Source organism: Motacilla alba, chromosome 2 (assembly GCF_015832195.1).
Source record: "Motacilla alba alba isolate MOTALB_02 chromosome 2, Motacilla_alba_V1.0_pri, whole genome shotgun sequence".
In the NCBI taxonomy this organism is placed as follows: domain Eukaryota; kingdom Metazoa; phylum Chordata; class Aves; order Passeriformes; family Motacillidae; genus Motacilla; species Motacilla alba.
The window spans coordinates 59,772,574-59,789,361 of record NC_052017.1 but is presented as its reverse complement, the minus strand read 5'-3'; the positions used below and the strand labels follow the sequence as shown (position 1 = coordinate 59,789,361).

Genomic DNA, 16,788 nt, shown 5'->3' with positions numbered 1-16,788 from the left:
CTTAGCATTTTTTTGCACTTGATGGAATTTCACATTCTTTACTGAAATCTACTTGGATTTTGTATTTGTTAAAACACAAACAAATCTATGTCCCCGCAGGAACTGGAGGACTTTTTCAAAATCTCAGAGGTGAAGAATGGGTTTTGATATGAAAATGAAACTTTGATTGGTTTTGTTTTGCAAAATTGCATAAAGAAATATAAGATAACAGTAGTTAGGAACCTAATCTCATTCAGATGTACGCATCATTCAGATGTACACAATCTCATTCAGATGTACACATATGTATCCCAAGGAAATAAAAAAAAGGATTACTTTGACTTGGGTTAATTTTTCTCAGATGCTAATTTTGTGATACATGATCAAGGGAATGCTTATGAGATGAACTGGTCTTCTGAATTTCCATTTCTGCTTTCGTTATTTTTATCTCAGCTTTCTCAGAAGCTGACAGTGAAATTTTGCATCCATACTAACCCATGTATCATTCTTGGAATAATAATTTTGTACCTTACTATTGACACACACAAACACACAGGAGTGTATCACACATCTTTAGAACTTACCCCTGTGGCCTTCTCATTGTAGATTTGGACAGCAGATCACCATACGGCAATTTCTTAAACTTTTCTCTACCCACTGCAACATAAATTTGCCCATTCTCCAAGTCTGACCCATTCTGAACAAGTTTTCCATCTACAGTGTAGAGTCTGAAAAATATGAAAATGCTTATTTTAATAAACCTCAACATTCAGTTAGGTGCATTAAGAGCACTGAAAGCTATATTAATCTAAACTCACTAAATATATGTTGAATTTCCAGATACGAAACCAAATAAAGTACAGCAGACACCATACAATGATCAGCAACCACATTTTTTAAAAAAACCTGACCAAGCAAAAAAACCAAAACCCAAAAACCCAGAGCAAACAAACCACCAAGGAAAACAGCAAAATAATTACTTAAATCACAGCTTATATGAACTAACGAGGATGAAGTGCTATAATAGATGTAATACTCACATAATTTCTGGAAAGAAATAAATTTCTTTATATTTCTAAAGTCTTCAATACCTTTTCCCTGTTACTTTGGAAGGAATCTATTCCATGAGTTCCTGACCCCCTCTCCTACCAAGTTCCACCTTCTATGTGTGCTCAGGGAACTCTGCAGTAACCTGGGAAGAACAGGGCATTCATGACTGAGAGCCCTGTCTACCTAACACAGACCATGCCAATAATGTTGCATTTATATTGTTACATTGAGTAGATGAGAAGGTTGGAACCTGATGGGAACAACAGGAAATACAGTACTACATTAAAACAAGAAGCCATGTACCTTGGGCACATACCAACAATGACTATGTCTATTATACAAGAAGGATTTTTACCATACTGACTTCTTTTTGAGAAGAAAGAAATGCATCAGGGACTGGTGGGGGGAATTTACTTCCTTGACAAGTTTGTGATTTTATTTTAGCACAGTCAAAACAGTATGTAAGGAGGAACATTCAATAATAAATTAGCTCTTTCCTACAAAGCATGGTTCGAAACTCAATAATATTTATATTTAATTTAAAAGTCAACAATAACAACTTTCATTAAAGTCTTAAATGCAGGAATGTTGAATGGCTATCTTAACTGCCTTTCTAGGAGCCTTCTAGCTATACTAGACCTATACTATGTATGAATTTATAGTCATAAATTTCAACACAAGGCAAGGAGATGTAAAAATATATACACAACCATACTATGAACATTTAGGGAAGAATATCAGGAGGCTACCTTGAATACACCCGTGACTTATAATGTGCAAAAAAATTCAGTTTAATAGAGAAAGAGCTTTTAAAACTGATACATGTGGTGGCATAACCTTGAATAAACACAGAAGAAAATCATGCACTTTACTGAACGAGGAATCACAGAATATCTGAGGGTGAACAAGATGTCTGGGGACCACCTAGTCCAATCATGCCTTGCAGAGCAAGAATAACTAGAGTAGGTTGTTCAGGACTATCTCCAGGTATGTTTTGAACACCTGCAAGGATGGAGATTCCAGTGCCTCTCTGGGCAACATGTTCCAATATATGATGACCATTACTGTAAATTTCTTCTTCCTTCTGTTCAAGTGAAATTTCCTTCTTTCATTTTGAGGCCCACAAGAGGCCCATTGCCTCTTGTCCTATCACTGCGCACCACTGAGAAGAGTCTTCTTCACTCATTCCCACCAGGTATATACACACATTTAAAAGATCCCCCTGAGCCTTCTCTTCCTCAGGCTGCAGAGTCCTAGCTCTACTCACACTACAAGTATCTTCAAGACCTTCCTCTCTGTGACCCTTTGCTGCACTTGTTCCTGCATGTCCATGTCCTTCTTGTATCACGCTCATGAAAGTAACCTAATTTTTTGTTTGTCTTCTGCCACATGGGAACACATTTCTAAGTGCAAAGAATGAAAATTTTGAAAGGTGAAATTGCAGCTATTTTAAATATAGATTACATTGCTGCTTCCTTGAGAAGAGGTATGCTAACTCTGGAGCACCTCGTTTGTATTACTCATATTTATTCCATAGTGCAAACATTCTACAGGAATGCCAGCAATTCAAAGAGCAATTTATGTTTCACTACCACAGAGTCAACATCAGTTACACACAAACAATGAAAATAAAACAAGCTATCAGAAAATCAGCAGGAAGCCTATTTCTGAATTAATCTCACTGTGTTCTGCTAGATTGCACTTCACTTTGGGAACTCGGGGGAAAAAAACAGCAAATCAGCGTACCACAGCTTAAGAATTGTTTATATATTTGTATGGGGCTGCATATATAGAGGGGTACATACAAAATAACTGGGGTTTTTTTTTGTTCCTGATCTTTCATTTTGCTTCTACTTTTAATGTTATATTTAAAGCGCAGAAGTTGTTTGTTTAATATAACTCAAAAAGAATGTTACAGATTACCTGGCAATCTTTAATTGCATTTTTCACTCTGAAAATAATAATCACAATAGCGAAATCAAACATAATCAGTCTCTGAAGATGAAAGTGAAATAAAAGATGTATTTTTTTTAAATGGATCTTCAAACAAATAACTAACTAAATGGACTTAACAAGCACACACAAGTTTTGTGACACAAATTTCTAAAGCTACCTTTTTTACAATTTCTGAATTTGAAGTCACAATTTTCACCCTCCCACTTGGCCACAACCATTCACAGACCAGCTGGGTTCTCTCTGGCTTGTAATATGTAACAAAAATGTTCTTGTGGTCACTTCTTCCGAGGATGACCTAAGTTTGCCCTGTGAGATGTCAGTGGACTTCCACTATCCCTCCTGAATCCAAGCTAAAAAGTGACAGCCAAAAGAAAGCAAGCATACAGGCTGAGAAAGGGAGACAGCAAAGACACAATTTCTGGGACAATATCCCCAAATTCCAAGTTGCTGATGCCCCCAGTATCTGCCCATCAGGTTGCTGCACCCCTCCCCCATCAACAATCTGGCAAGCAGAAAAGCTGCTTTCCTATCATATCCCCGCTCATATTTCATCCTTGCATCTCTACTCTGATTTGGGTGATCAATAATTTGTTTTCTAAAAAGTCCCATGTGAAACTGTGAGACTTGGTAGCTTTTTAAGTCTTTTAATAACATGGAAAAGAAAAAGAGAAAAAGCTGCCCTGTACACAATGCAGGTTCTTGTAAGTCCACTTACGCTTCTTTAATGAGAAATTACATCTTCCCAGCACCAGTGGTCTTACCAGATCTTCCCTAATGCTAACATAGTTTCAGTAAACCCCAGCAAGTAATGTGCAACCTACTAGAGAACTATGATCACTTTACTAATGGATTTAATATGTATTTCTAAGATTTTAAAGAAAAGAAAATGAAAACTGAGTTAATAGAAAAGCAGCAAGGGGAAAACATTAAATAATTTAAAATGTCATGTCCATTATCTTATTTTTGAAGGATTAAAGATGAGCACCGAAGGGAACATCTCAAAAGGAATCTTAGTTATATATGGAATGCTGAATAACTGAATACAACATTCAGTTTCACCAGAGTGACACCAAGTAATGAGAATAAAATGCGAAAGATTTTTAAATTGCTAAACAACCTGAGAGCAGAAAGAATTGGTATGTTGTAAATGTCTTTTCTCGCTTTGTTCACTTCTGAATTACACTAGTGGAGAAACAGTCCCAGAAAGCTTCAACACATGCAGGTTCACTTTACTGCAAATGAAAGTCCTCAGCAGACAGCTAATAGGAGCAAAGAAGTGCTGGGCTGAAATAAAAAAACTTGATGAGAGCTAATATTCAACAGCATTACCTTAATCTTCTCTCACCCTTATCAAACAGGAAAGCAAGCAGAAGAACTAAAAGACTACCTTATCTTCACTGTTTTGAGAAAGATTTTGCAGCTTAGCCTCAGACATTGCATAGGCTGTGAAGAATGATTTTCCACAAAAGGTCCTTTCCCACCTGATGAAGAGATTTCTGTAATGTGCTCTGCATGGGGCAACACTGGAATGTGGGTAATTTGCTTGCACACCTTGAGAGCCCACTTACACTGCAGTGTTTCTCCCGGACATCACATCTATCATTTTGCTCTAAAACTTACAAAAACTACCAAATGCCATTTTAGTTAACTTATTTTACATTGTAAAAGCCTTAAGGGACAGAAACCTACCTATCCAAGAGGTCACCTCGTGTTCCTTGGATACCTCAACAACTCAGACCACCTGAGATACTGGAACTGGCAAACCCCAACAACAACTTTGGCCTTGGCTTTTATTAAGAGGCTGAGAGCCGAATATGAAGCACATCCTAGTCTTGCATCAGGTATACAAACCCCAAAGAATCTATAATATTCTCCTTGAAATTGTTTGCCCCAATGAATTTAAAGAACTATCAAAATTAAAAAGTAACACACATCACGTGTATCTCACATTCCAAATATCTTCAATAACTTTACCATGCTCATTTATTTCATTATGACATGTAACTTATTTATTAGTACTAAATGTATTGCATTATTATTGTATTATTACAGGCCTGCTAATTAAATAATTAATTAATAAATATTAATTTAAAAATAACAGTTCAAGCAAATTGTGGTTATTCTTTTTTTAAATAGCAGTAGAAATGAAATGTGAAGATTACCTAGAGTCAACATATTTCCACTTTGTGGCCTTTTGATGTATTTTAACTTTCTTACAGTGAAACTTCCCATAAAATAGGAATGATCCATTATATCTACTTATGGAGTTTTAGAAACATATCTAGTCATATAAAATGTATCTTGCACATATTTGGCTTCCTTATACCTGTGAACAGCTCCACTTCTGAGAGTAACTTTCCCTGTAACCATTTCAAGAATATGGTCCCAGTGATTCAGTGTTTTCCTGGGAATGAGGAGGCGCACAGCAGGGCTAATAAGGTCTCCATTAGCAATCAGGCTGAAATAAAGCAAAGTAAAATAACTTGGAGGAGCATTTTAAACAAAGCTCACCTGAAGTGAACACAGTACCACCACTACCCCTGAAATGGCAACCCACTAAGTGAAAATTCTACTTACAAAATAGTGTAGGGCTCCTGGAGAGGCTTTCGAAACCGTGCTGACACAGTGATCCTACTGTGAGTAACTGGCTTGACCTGCAAGAACAAAAGAATTAGAAGTTACACAGTCCTCATAGTCAGAAAACATTTGCCCTGACCACCAACAGCAAGTCGGACAGCATGTCTTTAAAGCATGCATTTTATCCCATTCCAGCTTCACCTTCTGCATAGCACACATAATTACTGCTGCAGGTTTATGTGTGTGCTGAGCAACAACCACAGCACAGCATACCACAGTGCACCATGGCACAACACATGGTTTGCACTGAGGAGTCAGAATTGTATGGGCATCTTTGTTTTACAGACCCAAAGAAATACTCCCAAATGCTGTTCTTGCTTTCTTAGTCTTGATTGCTTATAACCATGACACAGGCAATTTAACTACCTTTTTAACAATAAATGACATTGCTAGATCCCTCTGCTGTTATAATAACTACTTTTGGTCTTGTACAGGTCTTTAATTCAAATCCATGAGTAATTTATAAAGGTTCCTGAATACTTTGCTCATTTTAGGGCAATGACTCAAAAGTGAGGTGAACTGAAAACTTTTAGCCTTCAGAATAATACACAGGCTACTTAATTCCCAGCATTATTCCCTATACTATTTTGAACAGACACTACTTTGAGATCAACATTAATGTTGTTATTCTGAACAGAAAGTTTTAAAAAAAGAAAAGGATAAACCCAAACTCCAAAATCATTAGGAAGATTTCTTTTTAATTCTTCATCATTAGCAAATCACAATAAGGTGTTAAACCCAAATAAACATTCAAAAGTTATAGTACATACATTTAAAAGTCCACTACATTTCTAAAAAAATACCATAGAAGCTTAAAGGATTAAATAGCTGGTGTACAGAGAGACATGCTCTCAAACAGATGTACAAAGTTTATTTAAACTGGCAATTTTCCAGTCACCATGTAAAGCAGTCTAATGACACAGTATGTAGCAGTTTTATCACACTCTGTGCTAACTTGACCAGTACTTCTTATTTAATTTGTGGGAAATGGTCTGAACTCCAGTGCTTTTAGTCTTTGCTTGGAATTTCATACAAACTCATTTAGTAATGACTAGAATGCTTTCCAGTTGTTTCTTGGGCATACACTGAAAAGAAAGGTGCTCAATCTAGTAGATATGCCGAATGAGCTAAAAATTATTATTAAAATAATCAAATCTGACTTCCCACATGGGTCAAAGAATGTCATACAGCAAATTCTGCACCAAGCACATAAATTCTGGAGGTGAGATAGCAAACTTAGGAGAAAAGGAACCAACAAAACAAAAGCAATAATGATAATTCTTAGTGCACAATCATTTCAAGTAAAATACAGCAACAGGTAAATCTGTTGAACAAAATCTGTTTTCAATGTCTGCTGAAAAAGAAGCATATTCATTCTGAATTCAGCTCAATTCAACTTTTTGTGTTTTTCAAAGGCCCTTGTGAGCTGTGTAGCTCTCTCAAACATTTGTGTTTTGAAAGACTCAAAGGACATAAAACCCCACAGTGGTTATGGATGGAGAAAAGCAGAACCAACCCTTGCAGAGCTCCATAGACTAAAAAGACTAAACAGAAGCAATCAGCCCCAGAAGGGCATGGTGAATTGAAACTCAGTGCAAAGGGATATTTTGGCCAGAAACATCTACAAGAGGAGAGACAGCAAGGAAGATGTTACTACTGCATTGTGCCTGCATTGCTTGCACACCAGACTAGGAAGCAGACTCCTGACATGGCTGGGGACCTTCCCTTTAAGCAAGCAATTCACAAGCCATTTGCATTTACCCAGACCTGTTCTGTAGATGCATGTTTGTTTTGGCCTCATACAAAGAGAAATTTTGTACTAGACTGTACATGCACTAATGCCTAAAGTAATTGCAGTTCACAGTCTTGCTGTCAACTCCAGTGTGATGTGAATCAGGTGAAAGATTCACACCTACTACTACAGGCTTGGAAACAGAGTAAGAGGTTGCTATCATATACCTCATTAGGGAAGGCAAAGACATTTTTTGAGAACTGCCAAGTAACTTAGGAGCTCAGCCATTCTTGCAGAAACATTTGAAGCATATTCTTCAGAGCATAACTGGTCATTTATGTCACCAAAATTTGAAATGAAAATTTACTGGAAAAAAAAAAGAAAATAAACCTTAAACTGCAACATCTGAAAACATTTCTATTGCTGCTGTCAGCCATTTAAGGGTTATTTTCTCAGTGTAAGCAATCTAATAAAGAGCTTCAGAATACAGGGGGAAAAAAGTAACTTTCTAAAGGTTATGCTACTGGAGACTAAGAAAATTCTGATTTACTTCCATGGCATAAGGTCCTAATGTTAAGGCTCCAAACACAAAATGGGAGTTACCGAACCTTGGATGCCCTTATACCTTTCTTTGTAGCTGGTAGGTTGCCAGCATAATCCCCTATAAAATATCCAATAAATAAATAGTAAAATTATAAATCACTTTTTCTAAAAGTTGATTCCACATCCATTCCTGATGCTAACTCTTATCCTGCTCAAGCTCTCCCACAGTCTCTCCAAACAGTCCATCAAATTAAGTTCTCTGCAGTCTGCAACACTCAGGTTCCAATGCTCCACACTTTACTGGAACAGCTAGAAAGCATTCACCAAGCATAAAGAAGCCCTTTAAGATAGCCCTAGGTGTGTCCTATTACTTGGTTACTCCTGCAGGCTGTTGAAACCATTAATTTTGATGTAGGCTCCTCAGAAGGAAGTAATTGCACATAGCCCAGTCACCAGACCCTGGAGAAAACAATAACCTGAGAGATGTAAGGAGCCCATTTATTATTTGAAGGACTGTATTTCTGCCCCTAATAGATACTGAAGCATCAATTTGGAAGTTTGGCTTTTGAGTTGCTCTCTGAAGATCATTAGTATTTCTGGCAGCCTTCTGCCCCTTACAAGTTTAGGCTTGTAATTAAACAAACAAACTGCAGGGGATTACAACATGGGACCACCTTGGGCCAAGACTAAATATTTGCCTGTTCTACCTAAGCATGGCCTAAACTGGAACAAAATATAAACTTGCCTTGTTTATTTAAGCCTGTTTAAATCAATGTACCTTCTGTATTAAAAAAAAAAAAAAAAAGAAGAGAATATGTTAGTGCAATAGTACATTTGATAAAGTGAAACTACAAAAATCAGTGCAAGGAAGCATGCTCTGAAGGCCTGTTCTATAAAGATCACACTACACTGTGATTAAAAAAGAAAAAAAAATTAAGAAAAACCCACCACTTCCATACTAGACATATTTCTTTTCATTAATCTGACTGTTCTGTTTGTAGAGTTTAGGATAACTTCTGCCTGATCAATGTTAAACTATTTATGGTCGTGAAAAGCAAGACATCTAACTTCAAAATACAGAAGTATACATTAATAAAAGACCAAGTGCTCAGCCACAGTAAAACAATTTATTTCCTTTGAGGTATATGGAGTTCCACGAAACCATCCCAGTGGAAGACTTGGTCCAGGGGTTAATTAAAGACTACATAGTTCTGCTCCTATTATGTTAGTAGGAGGCACCACATTGTTGCAGTGTCTGGAATATCCTGACCCCTCTGGCACTGCAGAGTTACATATTAACAACAAAGTGGTCTTGGGTGAAAGTTTGTGCTTACATTAACAGACCAGCATCACTAGCCCCCTAACCCCTTTATTTTCTTTTCATTTCACCAGCCACATTCTCTGATGATGTACATCAGCACTTTCTCATTTACGTCAGCAACTGCAAGCAGATTTACATTAATCAGTGGTCTGACCCCATTATGATTTTATCTTTAAATTTTGTACATTTTCGGTTTGTTTGAAAAGACCCATTTAAGGGCAGCTTCCATTTCCTACTGACAAACATTGCCAACAATTCATAATTTGTGATGAGATACTTATCTGAGGTATTACGTGACAACACACAGCAGCAGCACAAAGTGTCCAGGGGAGGAAGGAGAAACTCAGAGAAAACTTTATGGAAGCAATCAATCCAATGACAATTTGCAAGGCAACAAGAGTTACACAGTTGGAAATACATCATGGGATCACAGACACTCAAAACCACTATAATTTTTATTTTTCTATTCTTTAAACAAAAGGTATTTCACACAGAGCCTCTTACAGCAGAATGGATTTTCCTTACTTAAGAGAGGAGTTCCCATCTGTGAAATGACTTTGGAAAGCACCTTACAGTGTCTGGGAAAAACAAAACAGCTAAACTCAGCACAGGTTAGGTTCTGGGAATGGAAATCACTCTGCAGTGTTTGAGAAGTCTATAAACACTTAAATCTCAGAACAGTTTTTACAGAATCTCTTGGGAGTCCAGCTTTCATCTTTGGTCATAACACAGTGGGGTTGAACTTGTGATTAGCTCTGTGCATCTCCTAACAGCCCTTTGTAAATACAAACACACAGCACATCAGCATCCAATTGAAGAAAGGTAATAAAATCCATGCCCTCACAGGTGTTTGTTTTAAACAACGTCCTATATGTTTTTCACTTATATGCTAAACATAGCTATTTTCTAAATATTTACAAAATTCAACAAACACAAACATAACACTTAAGAAACACATACAACACATTGCTCAATCTACTTTAGGTACTCACCTCTTCCAGTGTTGACTGTTTGAAAAAAAAACCAAAAACAAAGCTAAATGATCAGCAGCCAAACCATTACCTCAGGCATACTGTCATATTTTTGTAGGAAAGTAGGAAATCCATTTTGAATTAGTCTGTGCATATCCACATGTATAGTTGAATATAATATGTGTGTATGCATAAATATATATACACTTTAATACCATTTTTATTTTAAAAATTCTGTTATGTTTATGTTCAGCTGACTACATGAAAACAAATTACAACAGTAAGTTTTCTAAAGCCATTGCAGCACAAGAAAGATCTGTTTCATAGAAACATGGCTTTTTTTTATAGGCATTTTTATACTCAATGACAAAAGATGCAGAGTCAAACCCATTAACTCAATAACTAAAAACATGTCACTTCTTTTTAGAACACGATGGATGGGCTTGCTTATGCAATCTTTCTAACTCCAAGAAGTGTTACACTGGGAAGAGAATGTCACACATATGGTAATAAACAGAAATCATCATGTTTAATACCAATTGTGGTATTAAACAATCATCATTCTCATCATTGAGAATGGCTATTCATGTAAGGACTCTGAGCAAGGCACACATTGGTTGGAAGTACACAGACAAAAAAAAAAGGTTTTCTGTCTTTCTTCAGACACATGCTAACCAGTAAAAGATAATAAACATAATCCCTAACACAGAGATGTATCAAAATTAAGTTTACTTGTTTTGGTTGGTGTGAACCTATTTGCTGATCCCTACGCATAGAGTTTTTGCTTCTATGAATGCTACACTATACTTCTCAACACTTATTATAAAAATATAGACTGGAAAGTGGGACAGACTCTGAAAACTACCCAACCTCCTCTTGGCTACTTGGGACTTTCAAGAGGCACATGACACTTCACAGAGTCAACCCTTGTATATAAGAAAACTGTACAGTTCATGAATTAGTACTTTAACTGGCCTCTGAACACGCCAGTGTACATAATCAGTTTCTAAAAAGGTGATTTTTATGCACTTGAGGATGGGTTCAAATAGAAATGTGCCATTCTTATCTTTTCCTTTCAGTGGTCATTAAATAATTAGACATATGCTGAATACAGGGATCTGGCAGCACTTTCACAGTGCTGCCATGAATACATACACCAGTTACTCATAGCTAAGAAATGGTATTACTAACTGATTTATTTCTTTTCCTTACCAGAAATGTCCCCCCATCAAAGGGGGCAATTAAACAGCTGCGTGATTTACAGGATAACATGTACTTACAAAGCCACACTGGACAGCAACAAAGCAAGAGTCAAAAACTGTAATGTGTCTGAACCAGATGCTCTGGGCTACTTTGATTTGTGCAGGCTTAAAAGCTGGCCTTTCTTATTGCTACCAATGTAGTCCTGGGTGCTATGAACATTTCACACATTACTCACGTCACTTTATAACTAACCTTTTGAAGCTTTAAATATTTGAACACAATGTCACATTCCAAAATTATCAGCTCATGCAATGAGCCATGGCCTTGCCAGTTTGTTACAATGGCCTGTTTGTTAATCAATGTGCCCAGGAAAATTGAGAACAAATATTTACATTTCCCTGGGGTAGAACTGGGGTCAAAAGAACCAAAACCCCACTGATACACACCATCACCACCCTGTGATGTGAAAGAAAGGAATGTCCAAGGTTCAGTGATCAAAACCAAACTAGAACAGTAAGTTTTCTAAAGCTATTACAGCACAGGAAACATGTTATCTATTTCATAGAAACACAACTTTTTTTAATGGACATTTTTTACACATTGACTCAAGTTGCAGAGTCAAACTCACTGAGGTGTTTGGCTAGTACAAAACCATTTCAGTTATCCTATGCAGTAGCTAACCTGGATAATGCACACTTCCCTGGCTACTTTGCACTGCTAGATCGTGCTCTGGATAGTACAAACCAGCCTTGAGCCAGAAACTACAAATATTTCTACTGGTGTGGGTATAAAGCAGCATTCAAACTGCTGTTAACTGAGCACCAGGCCACAAGGCCACAGCTGCACACAAACTTCTCAGCACACATAAAACATGGATGAGCTGGAAATGAGCTCTTCCACAGCAGACAGTTGTGTAGTGACTAAGGGAGCCTTCTAGACTGCAAAGCTCCTACGAAATTCCCAGAGTGTTTAAAGCCAACCGGTTCACCTCCAAGGTAAATTGCCCTCCTTTTCAGCTACAGTAAATGAAATGGAGTTTATATTCTCTGTACATCTCACCTCAGCTATTTAAAAAATCAATCTGGATCTGCCATGACTTTGGGACATTGGACAAGTGGCCAAATATTCAGCTGGGATAAGTCAAACAATGGCATGGCCTTATTTGGCCAGACACACGGCCTGTGCAATGCTCCAAAATAGATCACATCTGTGTTCCCTCTGGATCCCAAGAATAGCTCCCATTTCTTCTCTGAGTTGCATGATGCTGTACCCACACTGCTTACAACACACACAATGACGGCATAAAAAACAGAGTTTATTCAAGCAAAACAGATCCTGATATTAATTTCTGACACTGACATGATACTGACAATTCTGGCTGGTCTTGCCTCTCACATTTTTTGCAATTTCCCCAAATTCCTTAGACTAATTAAACCAAAAGGAAGTCTCTGGCCTTTATGGCTTATCAGAAAGACCTGAAGCTAAGAATAGTCAAACACCTGAACAACAAAACACAACACCCCAAAAAATCTTTGTTTTTTCTTCACCATTTTTAATCAAAGGTGAAAGCTGGTAATGTTTCAAGTAAGTCAATTTAATATACAGCAACAAATTATAATGAGACTAACACATGCCTCATTAAAAGTTTCAGTATTGGCATCTCTTCACTTACTCCTGGCCTCTTCACAGGCCAGGAAGACTGGCTACTCAACTGAATAAGGCAGGTCTTAATCAAGGAAGAGAACAGTTTTCAAGTTTCAGATGAAACTCCATACAGACCATGGAATTCTCCAGTAGCATGAACCAAAGTCTTTCTGCTGCTCAAAAATTCAATAAATCCATTTGTAAGCTAGTCAAAATACTTGAAACTGCACAGTTCAGGTAATACAGAAGTATATAAACACAAGTTTTATGCATCAAAAGTTCAAATAAGGAATAAAAGGGCACAGCTTATCTTCTAACTGGTTAACTAGGCAGTTCTTCTCTAATTCCTCCTGGTATTAGGCTGTGAACACTAAGGAAGAGTATTTGTTTTGTATGTCTTGTTGTGCTAATTATGTTACCAGGATACTAAATACCAAACAATGGCATATCACATTTAACTATTAAAGATGTTGCTCAGGAAATTAAAGATATATATCACATTTTTTTAAACTTCATATTTTAATAGTCTTATTCCTTAAAATGTGCTTACAGCAGAATTACTAATTAATTTAGCATGAGAAAATAAAAAAATTCTTGCCCAGTCTGTGATGCCAGCAGTAGAAGAAATCAAATGGGTCAGATATGGAGTAGCAAGAGGGTTTACAGAATTCACAGAATGACTAGGTTGGAAGAGACTTCAGGATCATCGAATCCAATCCATTCCCTAACACCTCAACTAAACCATGGCATCGAGTGCCACATCCAGTCTTTTTTTAAACACATCCAGGGATGGTGACTCCACTACTTCCCTGGGTAGATCATTCCAGAACTTTATCACTACATCTGTAAAAAACATTTTCCTAATAGCCAACCTATAACCTATAGTTTTGCATTCTGGCAAAGGAATATGAAGTTGACCTTTATACACAACTTGTTACCTTCCAAACAGTATTTTGTGTTTAGCAATTTTGGGTAGCACAAATAATGTTTGAGTGTTTTTAATACTTAGGAAAGAATCTGGAAAGAATATCTTATGTAGTTACACTCTTTTGACATCAAAAAGCTGTAATTTGCACAGCCTGGGATAATTTCTAGTATCTATTCAGTCCCTTTTACAAAACTATCTTCTGTACAGAGAAAATATCCATGAACTATTTCTAACTGACAGTTAGATGTTAAAGTGAATCAAGAGCCCAATAATTGAAAAATGACAAGATTTTTCTTATTGATTAAACATGTATGTTGTCAAACATTATAAACAGTAGTTTTGAAATAAAAAGTAATTATAACTACTGTGATTTTTCATGAGAAGGTACTTGAAAAAGAATGACTCACATCAAGTTAGATACAAGGTGTATCTAGCATGAATACACCAAAATAATTTGTGAAATCAAGACAACATCATAGACTTCCAAAATGTAATTTTTGCAGATAAGTGCAATCATATTACTGCTGAGAGATGAGCAGTGACTTTGTCAAGCAACAAAGGATGAGGAAAAACAATTGCCATAAATGATACTAGAATAATTTCATTTTGAAATATGGAGGAACAGAAAGAAATGCAGGATATGCAAGTCTTCAAAATAATTTTATAGTATCATTTTAAATGCTTTTTGGGAAAATTTTAGTGCTCAGTTCATATCTACCAAGTCTCAAACATTGTATTTTCTACCTCATACTCCCCTGTCATGGTGCTTGCCTCTTCTGCCAGCGCTGGAAAACAGGGACCAGGACCTGTCCCAGGACCTCACCAAGAACATAGTGGCCAACTGACCTACACTGAGATTTGCCAATCAACTATGCCTGGTCCACAAGACCCCCCCAGCAGCTGCTGAGTGATGGGCTGTACCTGGAGACCACTGGTAGAAGACATTCTGTCAGTCACATTTTCACTCTGCAGTCACACTTCATCACAGGCACAAACACGTCCTGTGAAGCTCCCTAAAAAGCAAAAGCACTTTACTCCATGTCCTAGCCCATGTCTGTGTCTTCCAGAATGTGACCAACATGAGAACTGGATCAGGCACTGGATCAGAAAAAGAAATTTAAAATTATAAAACATCTAGACATTCACTCAAATCCTTGTGATCACTAAGTGTTTTCACGAGGGAGAGATGTTCTGGAGGTGTATACAGATACAAATATGCCAGTCATACATGTAGGATAGCTTTGAGGAATCTTTACTAATCCTCTGAAGAATCATTTGTAAAAATATTGATTATTCCATTCAATAAATACACCTATAAATGTGACCACACCTATACCAAATGAGAAAACAAGAAGTTGCAATCAAAAAGGAGCTATGGAAAAATAAAATAAGTTTATGTAAAACAGTGAAAAAGTGATTTACCACTGGGAAAAAGTAACATAGTTGTGTCAGAGCTGCCCACACAATCACCTTGTCCTACAACTCCAGGAGAAAGAGTGAACGCAGACAAAAAAAATGCAATGTTCTTACTACCCAACATCAACCAAGGGCAAATGTACGAACAGTAGAGTAGCTTACTGCTGGCCTGCTATGGCCTTCTGATAACAGATGCTGTTTCATACAGACAGTATAACCTTCCTTTTTTCTCTCAGTTGCGAGAGACTGGTTCTTCAATATCAAAATACTTCTTTTCTTGGGTACCTGCAATTCTTCGCTGTTACAGTATCGCAGGGCAAAGTTCATTTACTACAGTGTGTTCAAAGAGTAGTTGATCATAAGAAGTCAAAGAAGAAATGAGGCCTCAGCTGAACATATTCTTATGAAGCAAAGAGAGTTTAAAATAAATAGCTGCCTACAGGATTTGCAAATACAAAAGCTCAGTTGATTCTTCTTCAGCTTGCCCAGCCCCAATGGGAAATAAAATTCATCTTTTTGAGTGGAGAAGGAGAGACCATGTAGATCAAACAGTGCCTAGAGAAATATAAATGTTAAGACTTTCCCCATTATAATTGGAAAATAACATTCAGTACCTTTTAAAAACAATTAAGATTATAATAAACAACTGGTAACTCTGTTGATCTGTATTTTCTCAAGAGATCAATTGTTAGATTCCTCAAGCACATCATTTAACGTGTATTTGGACTTGCACATCAGCTTTGGTACAAAAGGGATCTCTCTTGAAAAACAAGAAGCTCAGCTGCCAAAAGAAGTGATGGATGGAAACACACCTGAGAAAGAGTTTGCAATAAAGCTTTAGCTTGGGTCAGGATGAAATTTTTTTCCTATTTTGCCTACCAGTAACACCAACGTTAAAATTTTGAGACGTTTTATTACAGCATGATGGCTCTGCCAGAGGATTTACACCATATCTTGAACATAATTTTTTTCTTGCTTTATTCTAGTTTCACACACATTTTCTAGTTATTTGCAAATTTAGAGTAATGGAGATGTTGCCTCCAAGAACAACATTAAAGTGCTCCCAAAAGCAAATGTCAAGCATTTGGCAGTTTAACTAACAGAAAAAAACCATACAGCTGCATACAAATACACAGTGTACAGCTGCTGCATAAAGTTTTCTTTGTTTTGACTCCCTGAACACTAACCAGAATCAGATATTTGTAATTGTATTAGTGGAGAAAATGCCAAATTACATGTACTTGATACAATCAGAATTTATACCCTTGTACTTAAGCATGATAGGAATAATGCTGCCTCTTTTGGTCCTACAACAAATCTAGGATTTTGATTTCTAAGTGAAATGTGGGAAAAAAAAGTTACTTGGGACTTGCTGCCTCATATCATTTTAACAAAAACTAATTTAGGC

General features: G+C 36.8%; 1 protein-coding gene across 1 annotated transcript in view; it reads right to left on the bottom strand.

Moving 5' to 3' along the window:
• The window catches only part of DCDC2 (doublecortin domain containing 2), a 55,178-nt gene that overhangs the window by 32,174 nt on the left and 6,216 nt on the right, over positions 1-16,788 (bottom strand). The window contains exons 3-5 of the mRNA XM_038129463.1: positions 5,563-5,639; positions 5,312-5,443; positions 564-707 (exon numbers count right to left, since the gene is read on the bottom strand). Of these exons, the coding sequence (XP_037985391.1) occupies positions 564-707; positions 5,312-5,443; positions 5,563-5,639 (353 nt within the window). The remainder of the gene's footprint in view (positions 1-563; positions 708-5,311; positions 5,444-5,562; positions 5,640-16,788) is intronic.